This window comes from Cyrtonyx montezumae, unplaced genomic scaffold, assembly GCF_038088225.1.
Source record: "Cyrtonyx montezumae isolate F1298 unplaced genomic scaffold, pur_monq_1.0 scaffold_8, whole genome shotgun sequence".
Taxonomy (NCBI): Eukaryota; Metazoa; Chordata; class Aves; order Galliformes; family Odontophoridae; genus Cyrtonyx; species Cyrtonyx montezumae.
Genome location: NW_027072089.1, coordinates 100,786,557 through 100,800,128, shown reverse-complemented (window position 1 = coordinate 100,800,128; position 13,572 = coordinate 100,786,557). Strand labels below are relative to the sequence as shown.

Here is a 13,572-nt window from a genome sequence, read left to right as displayed (position 1 = left end):
AGAAATGGACACGGCCGTCTTCACGCCTAGAACGGAAAGAAGAAGAAGCAGAGAAAAAAAAGGAAGATCCAGGCGAAGGGCCCTCCTCAGCACCACCACCACCACCACCGCCACCTAAAAAGGCCACTAAGAAAAGTGAGAGACGTGGAGAAGACAGCGATGATGATGGAGTCACTGTTACCACTACTCGTCGGCCCCTAAAGATGACTGAAATACAAGGTTCAAGAAAGGAGTTTGTACGGCGCTCGGGTGAATCTATTGTCACCTGGTTGCTGCGGTGTTGGGACAGCGGTGCCAGCAGCGTGTCCCTAGATGGCAGCGAAGCCCGCCAACTGGCAAGCATTGCCCGAGACCCAGCTATCGACAGAGGAATTGGCAGATGTCTGAATGGAGTCGCTACCCTCTGGGAACGAGTACTAGTGGCTGTAAAGGATAGATACCCTTACAAAGATGATCTGGAGCCTAAGGTGGAAAGATGGAACACCGTGGAGAAAGGCATCCAATTTTTGAGAGAAACAGCCGTAGTAGAGATGCTGTATGATCCCAATTTCGTCCCTAACAATCCACACCAGGACCGTGATCCTGATAGAGTAAGGTGCACACCTGATGTATATCGCAAGCTCTCAAAAACAGCACCAGAGAGGTACGCAAGTACACTGGTAGCAATGTTCCATAGATTCGAGGGTCAAGACAGAAGACTCCCAGTTTATGAATTGACTATTACACTCCAAAACTTTGAACAACAGTTTCCACCATCACGTGCTTCCATTGCAGCTATAGTAGCAGAAGAAGTAGGTGAGATAAAGAAAACTATACTGGACGAACTGTCATTACTGATGAATAGGGATGAACCTGTGTCAGTATTGGAAACACCTGATGAAGACGAGCATGACGCAAAGAATCTGATGAAGCAATTTATCAAACTGTTGAAAGTCTCGGCCACCAAAGGCAACCGCCCCTCTGCACGAGCAAATGACGGCAGTAACATCATGTCACATGTGGCCATGTGGAGCTTCTTACGAGAAAACGGAGAGGACATGAGGAAGTGGCATAAAAAACCCACTCCTGCACTGCGAGCACGGGTGAGAGAACTACAGCAGAGATCAGCCACCAACGAAATTGCTCCCGTCACTGCAGGTAACCAATAGAGGAGCCCTGCCCTCAGCCAGGGGAGGGAAAGGGATAATAGAGTGTATTGGACTGTGTGGATTAGATGGCCTGGCACATTAGAGCCACAAAGATATAAGGCACTGGTGGACACTGGTGCACAGTGCACTCTGATGCCCTCGAGTTATAAAGGGACAGAATTGATTCATATTTCTGGAGTGACTGGGGGTTCTCAGGAACTGTCTGTGCTGGAGGCAGAAATAAGCCTCACCGGTAAAACCTGGCAGAAGCATCCCATAGTGACTGGACAGGGGGCTCCATGCATACTCGGTATTGACTATCTCAGAAGGGGACATTTCAAGGATCCCAAGGGGGGATGGGCTTTTGGAATAGCTGCTGTAGATGCAGACAACATTCAGCAGCTGTCTGTTTTACCTGGCCTGTCAGAAGATCCGTCTGTTGTGGGGGTACTGAAAGTGAAAGAGCAGCAGGTACCGAATGCTACAAAAACAGTCCACAGACGGCAGTACCGCACCAACAGGGATTCCTTGCTCCCCATTCATAACTTGATCCGTCAGCTAGAGAGCCAGGGAGTGATCAGCAAAACTCACTCACCTTTTAACAGCCCCATATGGCCGGTGCGTAAAGCCAGTGGAGAATGGAGGCTGACGGTAGATTACCGTGGCCTGAATGAAGTCACACCCCCACTGAGTGCCGCTGTGCCAGATATGTTGGAGCTGCAGTATGAACTGGAGTCAAAAGCAGCCAAGTGGTATGCCACTATTGACATTGCCAATGCATTCTTTTCTATTCCTTTGGCCACAGAGTGCAGACCACAGTTTGCTTTCACCTGGAGGGGTGTTCAGTACACCTGGAACCGTTTGCCCCAGGGGTGGAAACACAGCCCAACCATCTGCCATGGGCTGATTCAAACCACACTGGAACAGGGTGGGGCACCTGAGCACCTCCAGTATATTGATGACATTGTTGTGTGGGGTGATACAGCAGAGGAAGTTTTTAAAAAAGGAGAGCGAATAATCCAAATTCTTCTGGGTGCTGGTTTTTCCCCCTCCCCCTCCCGGAGCGCGGCTCTGCTCGGGCAGCCGCGCCGCCACTGACGCAGTTTCTTTGTTTTGTTTTTTCTTCTCTCCCCTCTCCCTTCTCGGTTTCCCTTGGGTCACTGTCACGGACAACACCGTGACACCTGTGCATCCAGGCTGCCCAGAGAAGCTGTGGATGCCCAGTCCCTGGAAGTGCTCAATGCCAAGTTGGATGGGACCCTTGGCAGCCTGATCTTCTTGGTGACAGCCTTGGCCATGGCAGGGGGTTTTAACTGGGTGGGCCTTAAGGTCCCTTTCAAACCAAGTCATTCTGTGATTTATGACCTAGTTTTTGGAAATTTCAACTTAGCTGTGTGAATGGAGTTGTTGGCACAGACTGATAAAAGCAAAGCCTGTGCCTTTATCTCAAATGGTAACACTTGGAGGAAAAAGGTGCCTATCTAACAGTCCCTTATTGTTACTCGCTTCTAAATCCACGTCTTTGGACTATGGAAGTAATCCTTCCCCTGTACTCGGCACTGGTGGGGCCCCACCTTGAGCACTGTGTTCGGTTTTGGGTACCTCAATACAGAAAGGACGTTGAGGTGCTGGAGCAGGTCCAGAAAGGTGCAACAAGGTTTGTGAAGGGCCTGGAGAATATGCCCTATGAGGAACGACTGGAGGAACTGGGGCTGTTTAGTCTGGGGAAGAGGAAACTGAGGGGAGACATTATTGCTTTCTTCTAATACCTGAAAGGTGATTGCAATGAGAGCAGGGTTGGTCTCTTCTCATTAGTGATGGTGATGGGACAAGGGGAAATGGCCTAAAGTTGAACCAGAGAAGGTTTGATATAAGGAAAATCTTTACAGAAAGGTCTGTTAAGCACTGAAACAGGTTCCCCAGGGAGGTAGTTGAGTCACCATCCCTGAGTGTGTTTAAAATCCATTTGGATGTGGTGCTCAGGGACATGATTTAGTGGTGGATTGTTAAGAGTTAGGGTAGTATGGTTTGGTTGTGGTTGGACTCTATGATTTTGAAGGTCTTTTCCAACCGAGCAATTCTGTGATTTTATTCTAACCAGCCTGCACTATAAGGAGATGTACAAAGTCCTTTGTTTCCTCCTTTTGCTGAAACACAAAGGGTGGGGATAAAAAGATGATCAGAATGGCTTGCTCTGAAGTTGAACTAAAACTTTACTTTTTTGTCAATCTGGATCAAATCATACTATTATTATTTATAGCTTTATTTCCTAAAAAGTTAATTCTTATATAAAGCTGTATTTGCCAGAAAAGACCTTTGTATGAAATGCAAAGATTTATTGGCCGCTGCAAGCTCTCCGTTCCTCCCTATTCATCTAATGAAACAAAAAACCTGAGATTAGAGTCAATGTTAGAAAAGTTAAAGCTCTTTTAGCATAGCTGCCTCTTACACATCTCCCTCAAATTCAGTTTTGTCTGACATCTTTTTGTGGATGACACAAGCTGCTAGTTTACCTTTTACCTTTCTCTGCGCAATCTGGTTTAAAACCCAGATTGTACTATCTTCTGAGGGCTCTCTGTGAAGAAGATTGGTCCTAAATGCATCTTGTTTTGCTCTTTGCGCTGAACAGATGGCCCATAAGCCTTGAGTGTACTCAGGGTAGATCTGAAACAGTCCTGAGCTATAGAAAAACAAGAAGGGAAGGCTCTACTTTACCAGAAGATGGAGCTCTCTGCAGACAGGTTCTTGATTAGTATCTGGCTGTTTCTCTTTTTTTCTTCAGTGTTTGAAAAGATGTCTTCACTGCAGTGTTTGTACTTACAGGACATGTAATGTTTTACATTTTTTCCCAAATGCCTAAGAATTTATAGAGAAAGCTTAATAAGGTAAACAGTTGTTAATTACCGAAAGCCAAGGCACAATACAGTGTTACACAATCTAGAGGTTAGTTGGATTTTTAATTTGGGGGAGAAGTGCATGCATAGGTTAGTTTGGGAGTATTCCTGGTGGACACAATTATATGATTTTACTGTAAATTTTGTTAAACAGTTAAGTATGGTTTGTTTTTCATGCAGATATGAAACATGTTAATTGTCTACTTTTTCGGGGAAGAGGGTATAAATAAAACCAATTTGTTTTCAGCCACAGTCACACAAAACAAATTTTCCTAGAATCAAACCTACATAAAACAAATGGAGGAAGAGTTATTCAGATAGTCTCTTTTAGCCATTGGTACTGCAGATGTTTACTGGCAATGCTAGCTTTGTACACTGAAAAAACCTATTTGTTCTTAAACCCCTACTGTTGTTTTCCTTGTCACTCAGTGTTATAATATTTTGTTGTGTATGTGAATATAGCCTCATTATAAAATTACATATTACTTATTCAAAAGTTTACACCGATTCAGGATATGGCCATTCTTATGAAAAATTACTGGGTTAGGAACGAATCATTTTGTTTCTATTTTATGAACTTTGTTCATTTACAGCAACAGGTTCTCGCTCTCTTTGTATTGTGTCCAGAGGATGGAAAATGCAGAAGCAATATGATTCACCCCATTGTTGACTGATGGAGGATGAAGCTGGTACAGGACATTCTTAGTGGTATTTCGGGATGGAATACATCCTTGGAAATTGATTTTCATTGATTGTTTTGATTTGTTTCCTCTTACTAGGGTCAAGTGATTTCTCTACTTTTAGCAGCCTTCTCCTATCTCTGACTCATTAATAACAATGAGTCTTGCTTTTGCTAATGCAGCTACATATCTTCAATGTGCCTGTTTCCAATTTGAGGGGATACCCAATGGATATTATGAATGAGGACGATTCACTTACTGTATTGCAGCTATGTGCTTCTTTGGGTTGAGCTTGCAATCTTAAACTGGCATTGCTTTATTTTGTTCTCTATTCATCATCCAGGGATAACTTTGTTTCTACTTGATTTATGTCTCAGTCCTTTGTTTCCTCTAAATAACCAGTTTTCTTTTATGTCTAGTTATTTGAGCTCTTTCTCCAGACTTTCTTTTAACTCTCTACAATATGGAGAGAATCATGATTGCTAGGCTGTGCTCCCTTGTAATAACTTTATAGTCCTCACACTAATCTAAAGCAACTGGATTCCTGAAGCATCATATTTACCATCTCTGGAGGTGAAGTAGAGCTTGTTGTTATGTTACGCTGTGCTAACATTTGAGTGTATTAACACGACACTCCAGTGGGTTTTTTCAAATTATCCTTTTCTAATGTACAGCAGTACATTCTGGTACTTATAAGTTAGCTTGAGTCACACGTTGTCATATGCTGAGCCACTTCCACTGTTCACACTCCCCGTGCTCTGCCCTTCACACACTGCTTATATGTGTTCCTAAGGGGCTGCCTAACTGCACATGTTATTTTGAGCTGTGGTACTTTTACGTATAGAAAAGGGAACACAGCCACAATTTAGACTTGCCTTGCTTCTGCTGAACATCTCTGGAAGTTCAGAATGGTGTCTGATCTATTTGGTCTGTCTGTCTGTCCTTTGCAATGTGTTGGGTATTTGTGTACTGTGGTATTAAAATGTGGCTTACTTGAGGGAATGGCACAAGAGGGTTGGGTAGAAACAAGAGGGAGGGAGCTCCACACGGTTTCTATTGTGCATGTCTTTTGACCACTGCTAAGTCTGGTTATTAAGAGGACCTATGCAATCATGATACCTTTGATTTAATACTTAACTCTGGGTGTTTTTTCAATCAGCTTTTCAGATGCATGGCTCTTAAATTTTCTAGTTGTTTTGCAATGACCCTGGCTGCATTATACGGCAGATTAGTACATCCACAGAAGTATCTCTACTACAAGGAAGGCAACTGGCCAAAGTCCATCAGTTTTTAAACTGTGATCTTCTTTCCCCAATTAATGATACACGTCCAGAGGGAAATCTTCACAGCCGCAGTTACGAGGAAAATGCTATTACTACACTGTTTAAAAATACTCAAAAACTGCTGTATTGTGCAGCTGAGGACATATGTTCTTAAAGAACCTAAGCACACACACAGGGGAAATGTCACAGATGCACAGTAGTGGATCCAAAAAATTACCACTTTCATTACTGTGGATGTGAGAAGAGAACAACAGTGCTGTGTGTCCATGCCCTCACCACCCCAACGTTTTGATTTGTTCCTGTAGCACTAGCAAGCCGGATCCATTACTGAAAAGTGATGGGGATACCTCTTTGTGGATCAATCCCAATGCAGAATGCAGAAACGCACGAGTGTTCAGCAAAGCTTAGTGCTCCTTATCTGGTGCTAGAGAATGCTTGCAGTCATTTCCTGCCAGTGGAAGTTGCTGGTTTAGATAAGGGCTAGCGTTTCAAGTGCTACCTTGTCTAAACCTGTTTTGAGCAAGTCTTCTGTGATGTTACTGATCATGGGGAAGTTTCAGAAGAACATTTTAGCACTGACCTTGGAGTCCTAGATATGTTTGGAGAACAAGTGTGTTAAAACACTGTAGCAGTTTGTGTATTTCACTTTCCTTACATCGATCCTCTCTGAGGTATCTCTCATCACTTTCTGCATCTGTCTTATTAGCACACAGAAGTTTTTTGTGTTTTTTTTTTATTTTTTTTTTCTGTGTAAAATGCAAAGATTTGCTTCTTTTTAATTTAGTACCTCATCCTGGGAAGTGCATGTCACAAACCAACTCCACCTTCACCTTCACCACCTGCCGCATTCTGCACCCTTCCGATGAGCTCACACGAGTCACACCAAGGTAAGGGTTCCCCATGATGGCAAAGCCTTGTGCTGTGTCAGCTTCCCTGTGAGGAAATGTGAAGTAATGGCATGAGCAAAAGCATTAGCCACACTGGTGAATTACAATGCACCTTTGAAATTATTCCTCCTCTTTTCAGTTGCCTCAAGCTGATTTTATTTGAGAGGCGCTTGTAATGTTTTAGACAACCAGCCAAAATAGCTCAAATGTTATTGTCTGTAGTTAAGAATACTGCGGGATCAGAAATAATGAGTTTGTTTCCAGTATCCAAAGCTAGCTATCCCAAGCTAGTCACAGATGCTAGGCACAAGTGATCAAACATAGTGTTGACCCAAGTGTGCATCTTCTGTCTTGTCTAAAAGAAAAAAAATAAATAAAAATTGAGGGAGATTTTTCTCTAATGGACAAACTGAAATTTGTAGTGTGGGACAAAGAGAGATACACCAAGTAAAGAAATGTTGAGGTAGATGCTTCAGTGGTACCCAGGAAGTGCATGAAGAATGGAGGAGGAAATGAGACTTAATCGAGTCAGGGAGCTGTCTACTGTGTTCCTTGGATAATTGTTGGAAGTGAGTTCTTAGAAGCCAGGATGAAACCAATGGACTGGCTTCATAACAGTAGCTGGTATGTATGGGCAGACCCTTACGGAAGGCGCAGAGGTGAGAATTGAGGAGGGGGTGTGAATTTCATACCTAAAGAGGGCAATTTCCTTCCTTAGCCAATCAGAAATTAAAGTGTGTTTTTCTGTTTAGAAGGACAATGCCTCATTGCTTTCTCTATCCCTTTCAGCTCCTATGGGGGAGTGTACCCATGTGTAGGTACCCATTCAGAGATGGTGTGTCTAGACTTGTTTAGACATCAGATGGGCACTGGCTACCTAAGGAACGCATGAGAAGTAAGGGTATTAAATGTGAACACCTCTGAGGTGATAAATACATGTAAAGAAATAGGTGATGATTAAATGTGACTTTTCTGCTTCCCCTTCTGATTGTAGTGACCTAATCGTGGCCTGGCTCACTTTTCTTTATTCTCTCTTGCCTTTCTCACTCCTCAACTCTGCTGCTGAAGAGACCCCTTTATTTGGCTGCAATTCTATTTTATTCTTTTGATTGTTGAATTGCTGTTAACTGTGGTTGTAATAAACTCCCTGATCATGCTGGTTACTAAGTCTTAACAAATCAGCCATAGATGACAGCTACAATTCAGTACATTGTCAGGTCACTTGATTACCCCAAATTCATAACTGGCTCAGGAGGAAAAATACTACAATAAACACTGTGATGTTTTCAGTGGGCACACTGAAGGACCTCCTTCTTACCAGCTATAATGATTCTTCACAGGTCATGTGAGAAGGATGAGGAAACTGCATTATGTCATGTTGTGCTGAGAGGAGATGTAGGGCAGACACTAGGACCCAGCGTGCAGGGGGTGAGCAACGCTGCTTGTGCTGGTGGGGCCATGAGAAAGGAATGCTCGTGTTTGTGGCACCAGCTAACCCCAAGAGTTCAGATACTCTCCTGCCTGGTTTCATCTGAACCTGGCCTCTAACCCAGGCTCTGCTTTAACCTGACTAAATTTCATCCAGCTCCATGAGGTGCTCGTTTGTTTCTTCTCTAACTCCAGCACTATCCCTGGGCTCATTTGCTGAGCCCAGACTGAGCCTGTTTCTTTGCTGCTCTGCAGTGTTGGTCAGTTTGAAGGGGAAAGTATTTCTTGTTTAACTCAATATTGAAATGATCAACCAAACAACAACAACAACAACAATAGCACCTATATAATACCTGCTTCCTTGCAGGAATGCATTGTTGTCTTTTTTAATTGCACTGTAATGCATACCAGTACTGACAAATGAGTAGAAATGCTAATCTAACTACTTCTGATACTGAAATCTGGGACTGGGGAAAAAAAAAAAAAAGCCATTCAAGTGTTGTAGTTTTCATCTCATAACTAGGACATCTTAGAAGCTTCTTGTCTTGAGTTTCCAATATGCACTTCATCTTATCCTATAGGAAGTCAGTTCACAGAGTAAGCACCCTTTTCTCTCTCTTTCTCTCTCTCTTTCTCTCTTTCTCTCTTTCTCTCTCTTTCTCTTTCTCTTTCTCTTTCTCTTTCTCTTTCTCTTTCTCTTTCTCTTTCTCTTTCTCTTTCTCTTTCTCTTTCTCTTTCTCTTTCTCTTTCTCTTTCTCTTTCTCTTTCTCTTTCTCTTTCTCTTTCTCTTTCTCTTTCTCTTTCTCTTTCTCTTTCTCTTTCTCTTTCTCTTTCTCTTTCTCCTCCCTCCCTCATGCTTTTCAAGATTTCTGCTGTACTTGCATTAGGGGAGATGCATCCCAAACTGCAATTGCAGCTTTAAAGATGTAGCTCTAATCAGTGCTTATGAGAGGAGTGGTGAGCTAACGCTTCATTTCTGCTCAGCCTTGCCTTCAGAGTGTGCACGTGTGCTGGAGTGAGTGTGTGTGATCTTAGCTCCGCTGGGAGTCCTCCCATCCCACTGACAGTCCTGGCAGTGAGGAGTATTCCTGACAAGACTCCTGTGGCCCCGCTGCTGCCTGCACTGACTGCCACAGCCCACAGGGTGGTGCAAGACAACAAATTTTGGGGCAGCTCAGCAATGCTGCTGTTCAGATTATGCCACGCTACATATCAATTCTCTCAAAAGTGATCCACTACAGTTTACGCATAGGAATATGTGGAATTCTTGCTGAATTGTAAATGCAAGGTAAAAAAAATAATTCTTCATAATTTTACTGCTTTCTGTAGAAAGTTGATGCAGTTCAAATCATGGTAGAGATAATGTTGGTCAGATCCTACTTAGCCACGGAGAGAAGACGTGACCTGAGACTTGCTAACATAAGGCCAATGTTTCATCATTTGAGTACCGTAAAGATGTTAGTGCTGCTGACTTTTAGGAGATCACTGGACTAGAGTTTATTGCATCAAGTTATGTCAGCTGATTGCTGTATGCCATTAGACTAAGCTGTCGTCAAAAACTCGCAACCAAACCTCCCAGGATGGCCAATTTCACCCACTGTAGTGTCCATGTAAGGTTAAATGAGGCTGTAATCATATAGAGCCTTTTGTCCTTGTGGACAAAAAAAATAATAAAGTTGTGATTCTTTGGCCTGAGACTTCTCTACTCCTGGAAATCCAGCCAGATTGTTTCGATATGGCTATTTGATTCATTCCTTGGTGCAGAGAACCCAACTGCTATATGCTATGGCTGAGCCAATAATACAGCTTGGCTCTTAGGAAAAGAGAAATCCCAACCTTATCCCTGTTCCCCCTCCCACCCTGCTTAGTTTATCCCTCTCTTGCTTTGGCTTTGGCACTTGTCTAACTCTTTGCTGAGTGTCTTCTACTTGCTAACCTGGCAAGATAATGGGGAAGATTTCCATCAGTGAGCAGTGCTGAGCTCTCAGGTCAGTAAATTCTTGTTAGCATCAGCTTTTGCATTGTTCAAGACTTTAAATGCCACTAGAAGAATGTATCAATGCTTAAGGTAATATTACTGTGGAATTCACTTTATTGTGTGAATATACATGGCAAAAATGTGATATCCTCAGCATGATTAGAAATGGCCAGAAAACTTTTTTTCTTTTTTTTTAATACTCCATAGAGCCCTAAAAAAAATCACATAACAAAGATGTGATCTTGAAGAATTATGGGTGACCTACACACCTTATTTCTTCAGTGGCTCAGTACAGCATTGATGAATGGTGTACATTGGACTGCTACAGATTTTGAGTGGGGATTATATGTAGGTAAATGTGTCTTAGCTGACCAAATCTGTGACTACCAAGCATTTTTGTTTTTTAAGAATGACATGGTAGTGCCAGAAACACTTGAACTTTCAGTATCTATGAGATGTTGTACTTTGGTGTGAAGGATTTAGAATGTTGCCTTTGTGCTGATGATCCATTTGAAATAGATGCTTGCAGTAGGTCTTTGCTCGTTCATATAGTCAGCTTACTAGGAAGAGGATGGTCTAAAAAAATTAATGCTATTTGATATGTCTTGAGAAATTTCAAACTCTAATAACCAGCTTAAGAAAAAAATATTCAGTAAGATAGCAATAACTATTAAGTATGTGACGTTTGCCACTTATTCTAAATGTACACTGCCAACGTAACATTTGCTTGCCCTCTGCTTAAACATAGTTTACTTTGGAAAAGAACCAGATTTAGGAGAAAATTTAGCCATGTTTCAAACTATAGAAACCACTACTGTAACTGAATTAACAGTAGTATGGCTCTCTGTCATGCTTGGTTTGCTGCTAAGTTATCAGCTGCCTGTTGGCCAATTGATGACCAAGAGTTTGACTGTATTTTTCTCATTTTGGTGGTTGTACATCCCACTATGCATCACCATCAAATGTTAGGTCCTACATCCCCTTCCCCTTAAACATAAACAAATTCTGTATAAGGAAGAAGGACTAGACCTTGCAGAAGTGCATGTTGGTGGTAACAATTCCAAACTCCAGAAGCATTACCACAAATGCTTCTGTAGCAAATATGTTCCTCTCTTCCCTTGGCTCTGCTGTGTGACCCAGCAATACCAAAATGACCAGTAGTTAGGTACACTCAGAAGCCACACTAGAAGCCTATCCCACTGTTTCCTTGTCTCACGGAAGCAAGTGGGAGCTCATAGCTAGTAGATCAGGAGGGAAAACTGAATAAGTTGATCTCAGACCTTTCAGTTTAATAGTTTATCAGAAGAAATGTGGGGGTGGGTTGCTGAGAAATGCACTAATCCCTTGAAACTGCCTGCGTAGAGGAGAGATGCATCTTGTAAGAGGTGCTTCTGTATTGCTCACATCTGTGAGGATCTGGGAAATTCACATTTTGCCATGCACTCTCAAAATGGATAGAATTCCCTGCTTGAGGCTAAAAATCTTGCTTACAGTTTTAATTCCTTAGCGAGAGAATAATTTGACTGCTCCTTTGCTTCCAGCCTTAACGCAGCACCTACTCCAGCTTGTGGCAGCGTTAGCAACTTGAAAGGCACCCCAGTGGCTACTCCCTGTACTCCTCGACGCTTGAGTTTGGCCGAATCCTTCACTAACCTGCGGGAATCCACGACAACAATGAGCACATCTCTGGGGCTGGTGTGGCTGCTGAAGGAAAGGGGCATCTCAGCAGCGGTGTACAATCCACAGAGCTGGGACAGAGCCAGCAAAGGCACCCTCCTGAACACATATTCCCCTAAGATGGCGATCATTCCTTCCACTCCACCAAACTCACCTATGCAGACACCCTCTTCTTCTCCTCCGTCTTTTGAGTTCAAGTGCACCAGCCCACCTTATGACAACTTCTTGGCTTCAAAGCCTGCTAGTTCCATCTTGAAGGAGGTGAGGAACAAAAAGAACATCAGGAACAGTGAGAGTCAGACTGATGTGTCTGTTTCCAACCTTAATCTTGTGGACAAGGTCAGGAGGTTTGGTATTGCCAAAGTCGTGAGTTCAGGGCAAGCACCAGCTCCTCCTTTAACTGATGACCAGGGACCTCTTGTCTGTGGGGCACAAGGACCAGGGAGGACCCTTGTTCCTGGGGGCCTGGCACCAGACGCTCTCCCACTGGGCTGCCCTGCTGTGACCAGTGCCATTGGGGGCATCCAGCTGAACACTGGCATCCGAAGGAACCGGAGCTTCCCCACCATGGTGGGTTCCAGCATGCAGATGAAAGGTCCGACATCCCTCACCTCGGGGATCCTCATGGGAACCAAGCTCCCAAAGCAAACTAGCTTACGATAAAGGACTTGAATTTTTACAGCTAGTCTTTTTAAATGGAAGTACTCAGATTCTTTCTCCAGTTCTCTTCTCCTTTCCTCACCACCCTTTCATTGCCTCTTGAGTTTGACAAATCAACTTCGTGCCTAATGGGAGAAGTGTGTAAACTTTGTACAAATGTGTAAATATGTACCAGTTCTATTGTAACTAATTGGATTATTTTACTCTTTGATTGAGTGCAAAAGGCTGTACGTTATGATTGCTGTATTAGGGTTAACTTGCTAACCTTTTGAAAAGTTTTTTTGTTGTTTTTTTTAAGATGCACTGAAAAAAATAAAACGAACACTAAAGAACATAACCAAGGTAACTTGACTAGGAAAAACATGAATTCTGTAGCTAGCCTAACTTGAATTGAAGGTGCATGGGAAGCTGTTGAGTATGTTTTGTGAGAACTTGCATTTCATCACTTGAAGCATGGGAGCATTTATGCTTTGAAGAAGCACTCAGTTTAACACTTGATAGTTTTGATTTTGTTTTTGTAGATGAGTTGAGCTGAATTATTGGAGTGCCTGGCTGTTGTGCCTGAATGGATGAAACTTTATTCTTTTTCTGTATTCTCTTCCTCTCCGATGCGATAAACTTGAACTAATACTGTGTAGAGGTCAGCAGGCCTACTGGGTACCTGGAATATTGACATATTTCTACCACTGCTGTCTCATTTGGCATGCTTACGTTCTGTGTGACTTGTTTGTAGTTTTTGTTTTTCAATGCTGCACTGGGTTGTGGAAGGGGAAAGTGCTTTACTATGTGTTGCTGCCACTGAAACAACGCTTTATCAGTGCGCCCAAAGAACAGTTTTCACAACTCGTGAGGTAAGCGTGGCTCTGACTTCCTAGAAGCTGGAGTTGCGGAATAGATTGACAGATAAGAATGTTATATGAGAACATGTAGCAGAACCAGTGTTAGGAGAAGGTGCGTC

At 42.9% G+C, this 13,572-nt stretch overlaps 1 protein-coding gene across 7 annotated transcripts in view; it reads left to right on the top strand.

Annotated features, from left to right (window-relative positions):
* The window catches only part of TRAK1 (trafficking kinesin protein 1), a 135,213-nt gene extending 122,310 nt beyond the window's left edge, over positions 1 to 12,903 (top strand). For 5 of the 7 annotated variants that reach the window (XM_065752758.1, XM_065752755.1, XM_065752756.1 and 2 more), the window contains 2 exons: positions 6,769 to 6,871; positions 11,819 to 12,903. In XM_065752758.1, coding sequence (XP_065608830.1) covers positions 6,769 to 6,871; positions 11,819 to 12,617 — 902 coding nt within the window. In that variant the 3' untranslated portion in view covers positions 12,618 to 12,903. Of the gene's footprint in view, positions 1 to 6,768; positions 6,872 to 8,211; positions 8,300 to 11,818 lie in introns of all 7 variants that reach the window. The other 2 variants (XM_065752761.1, XM_065752762.1) reach the window with 1 other exon arrangement.
* The last annotated feature ends 669 nt before the right edge of the window (positions 12,904 to 13,572 follow it).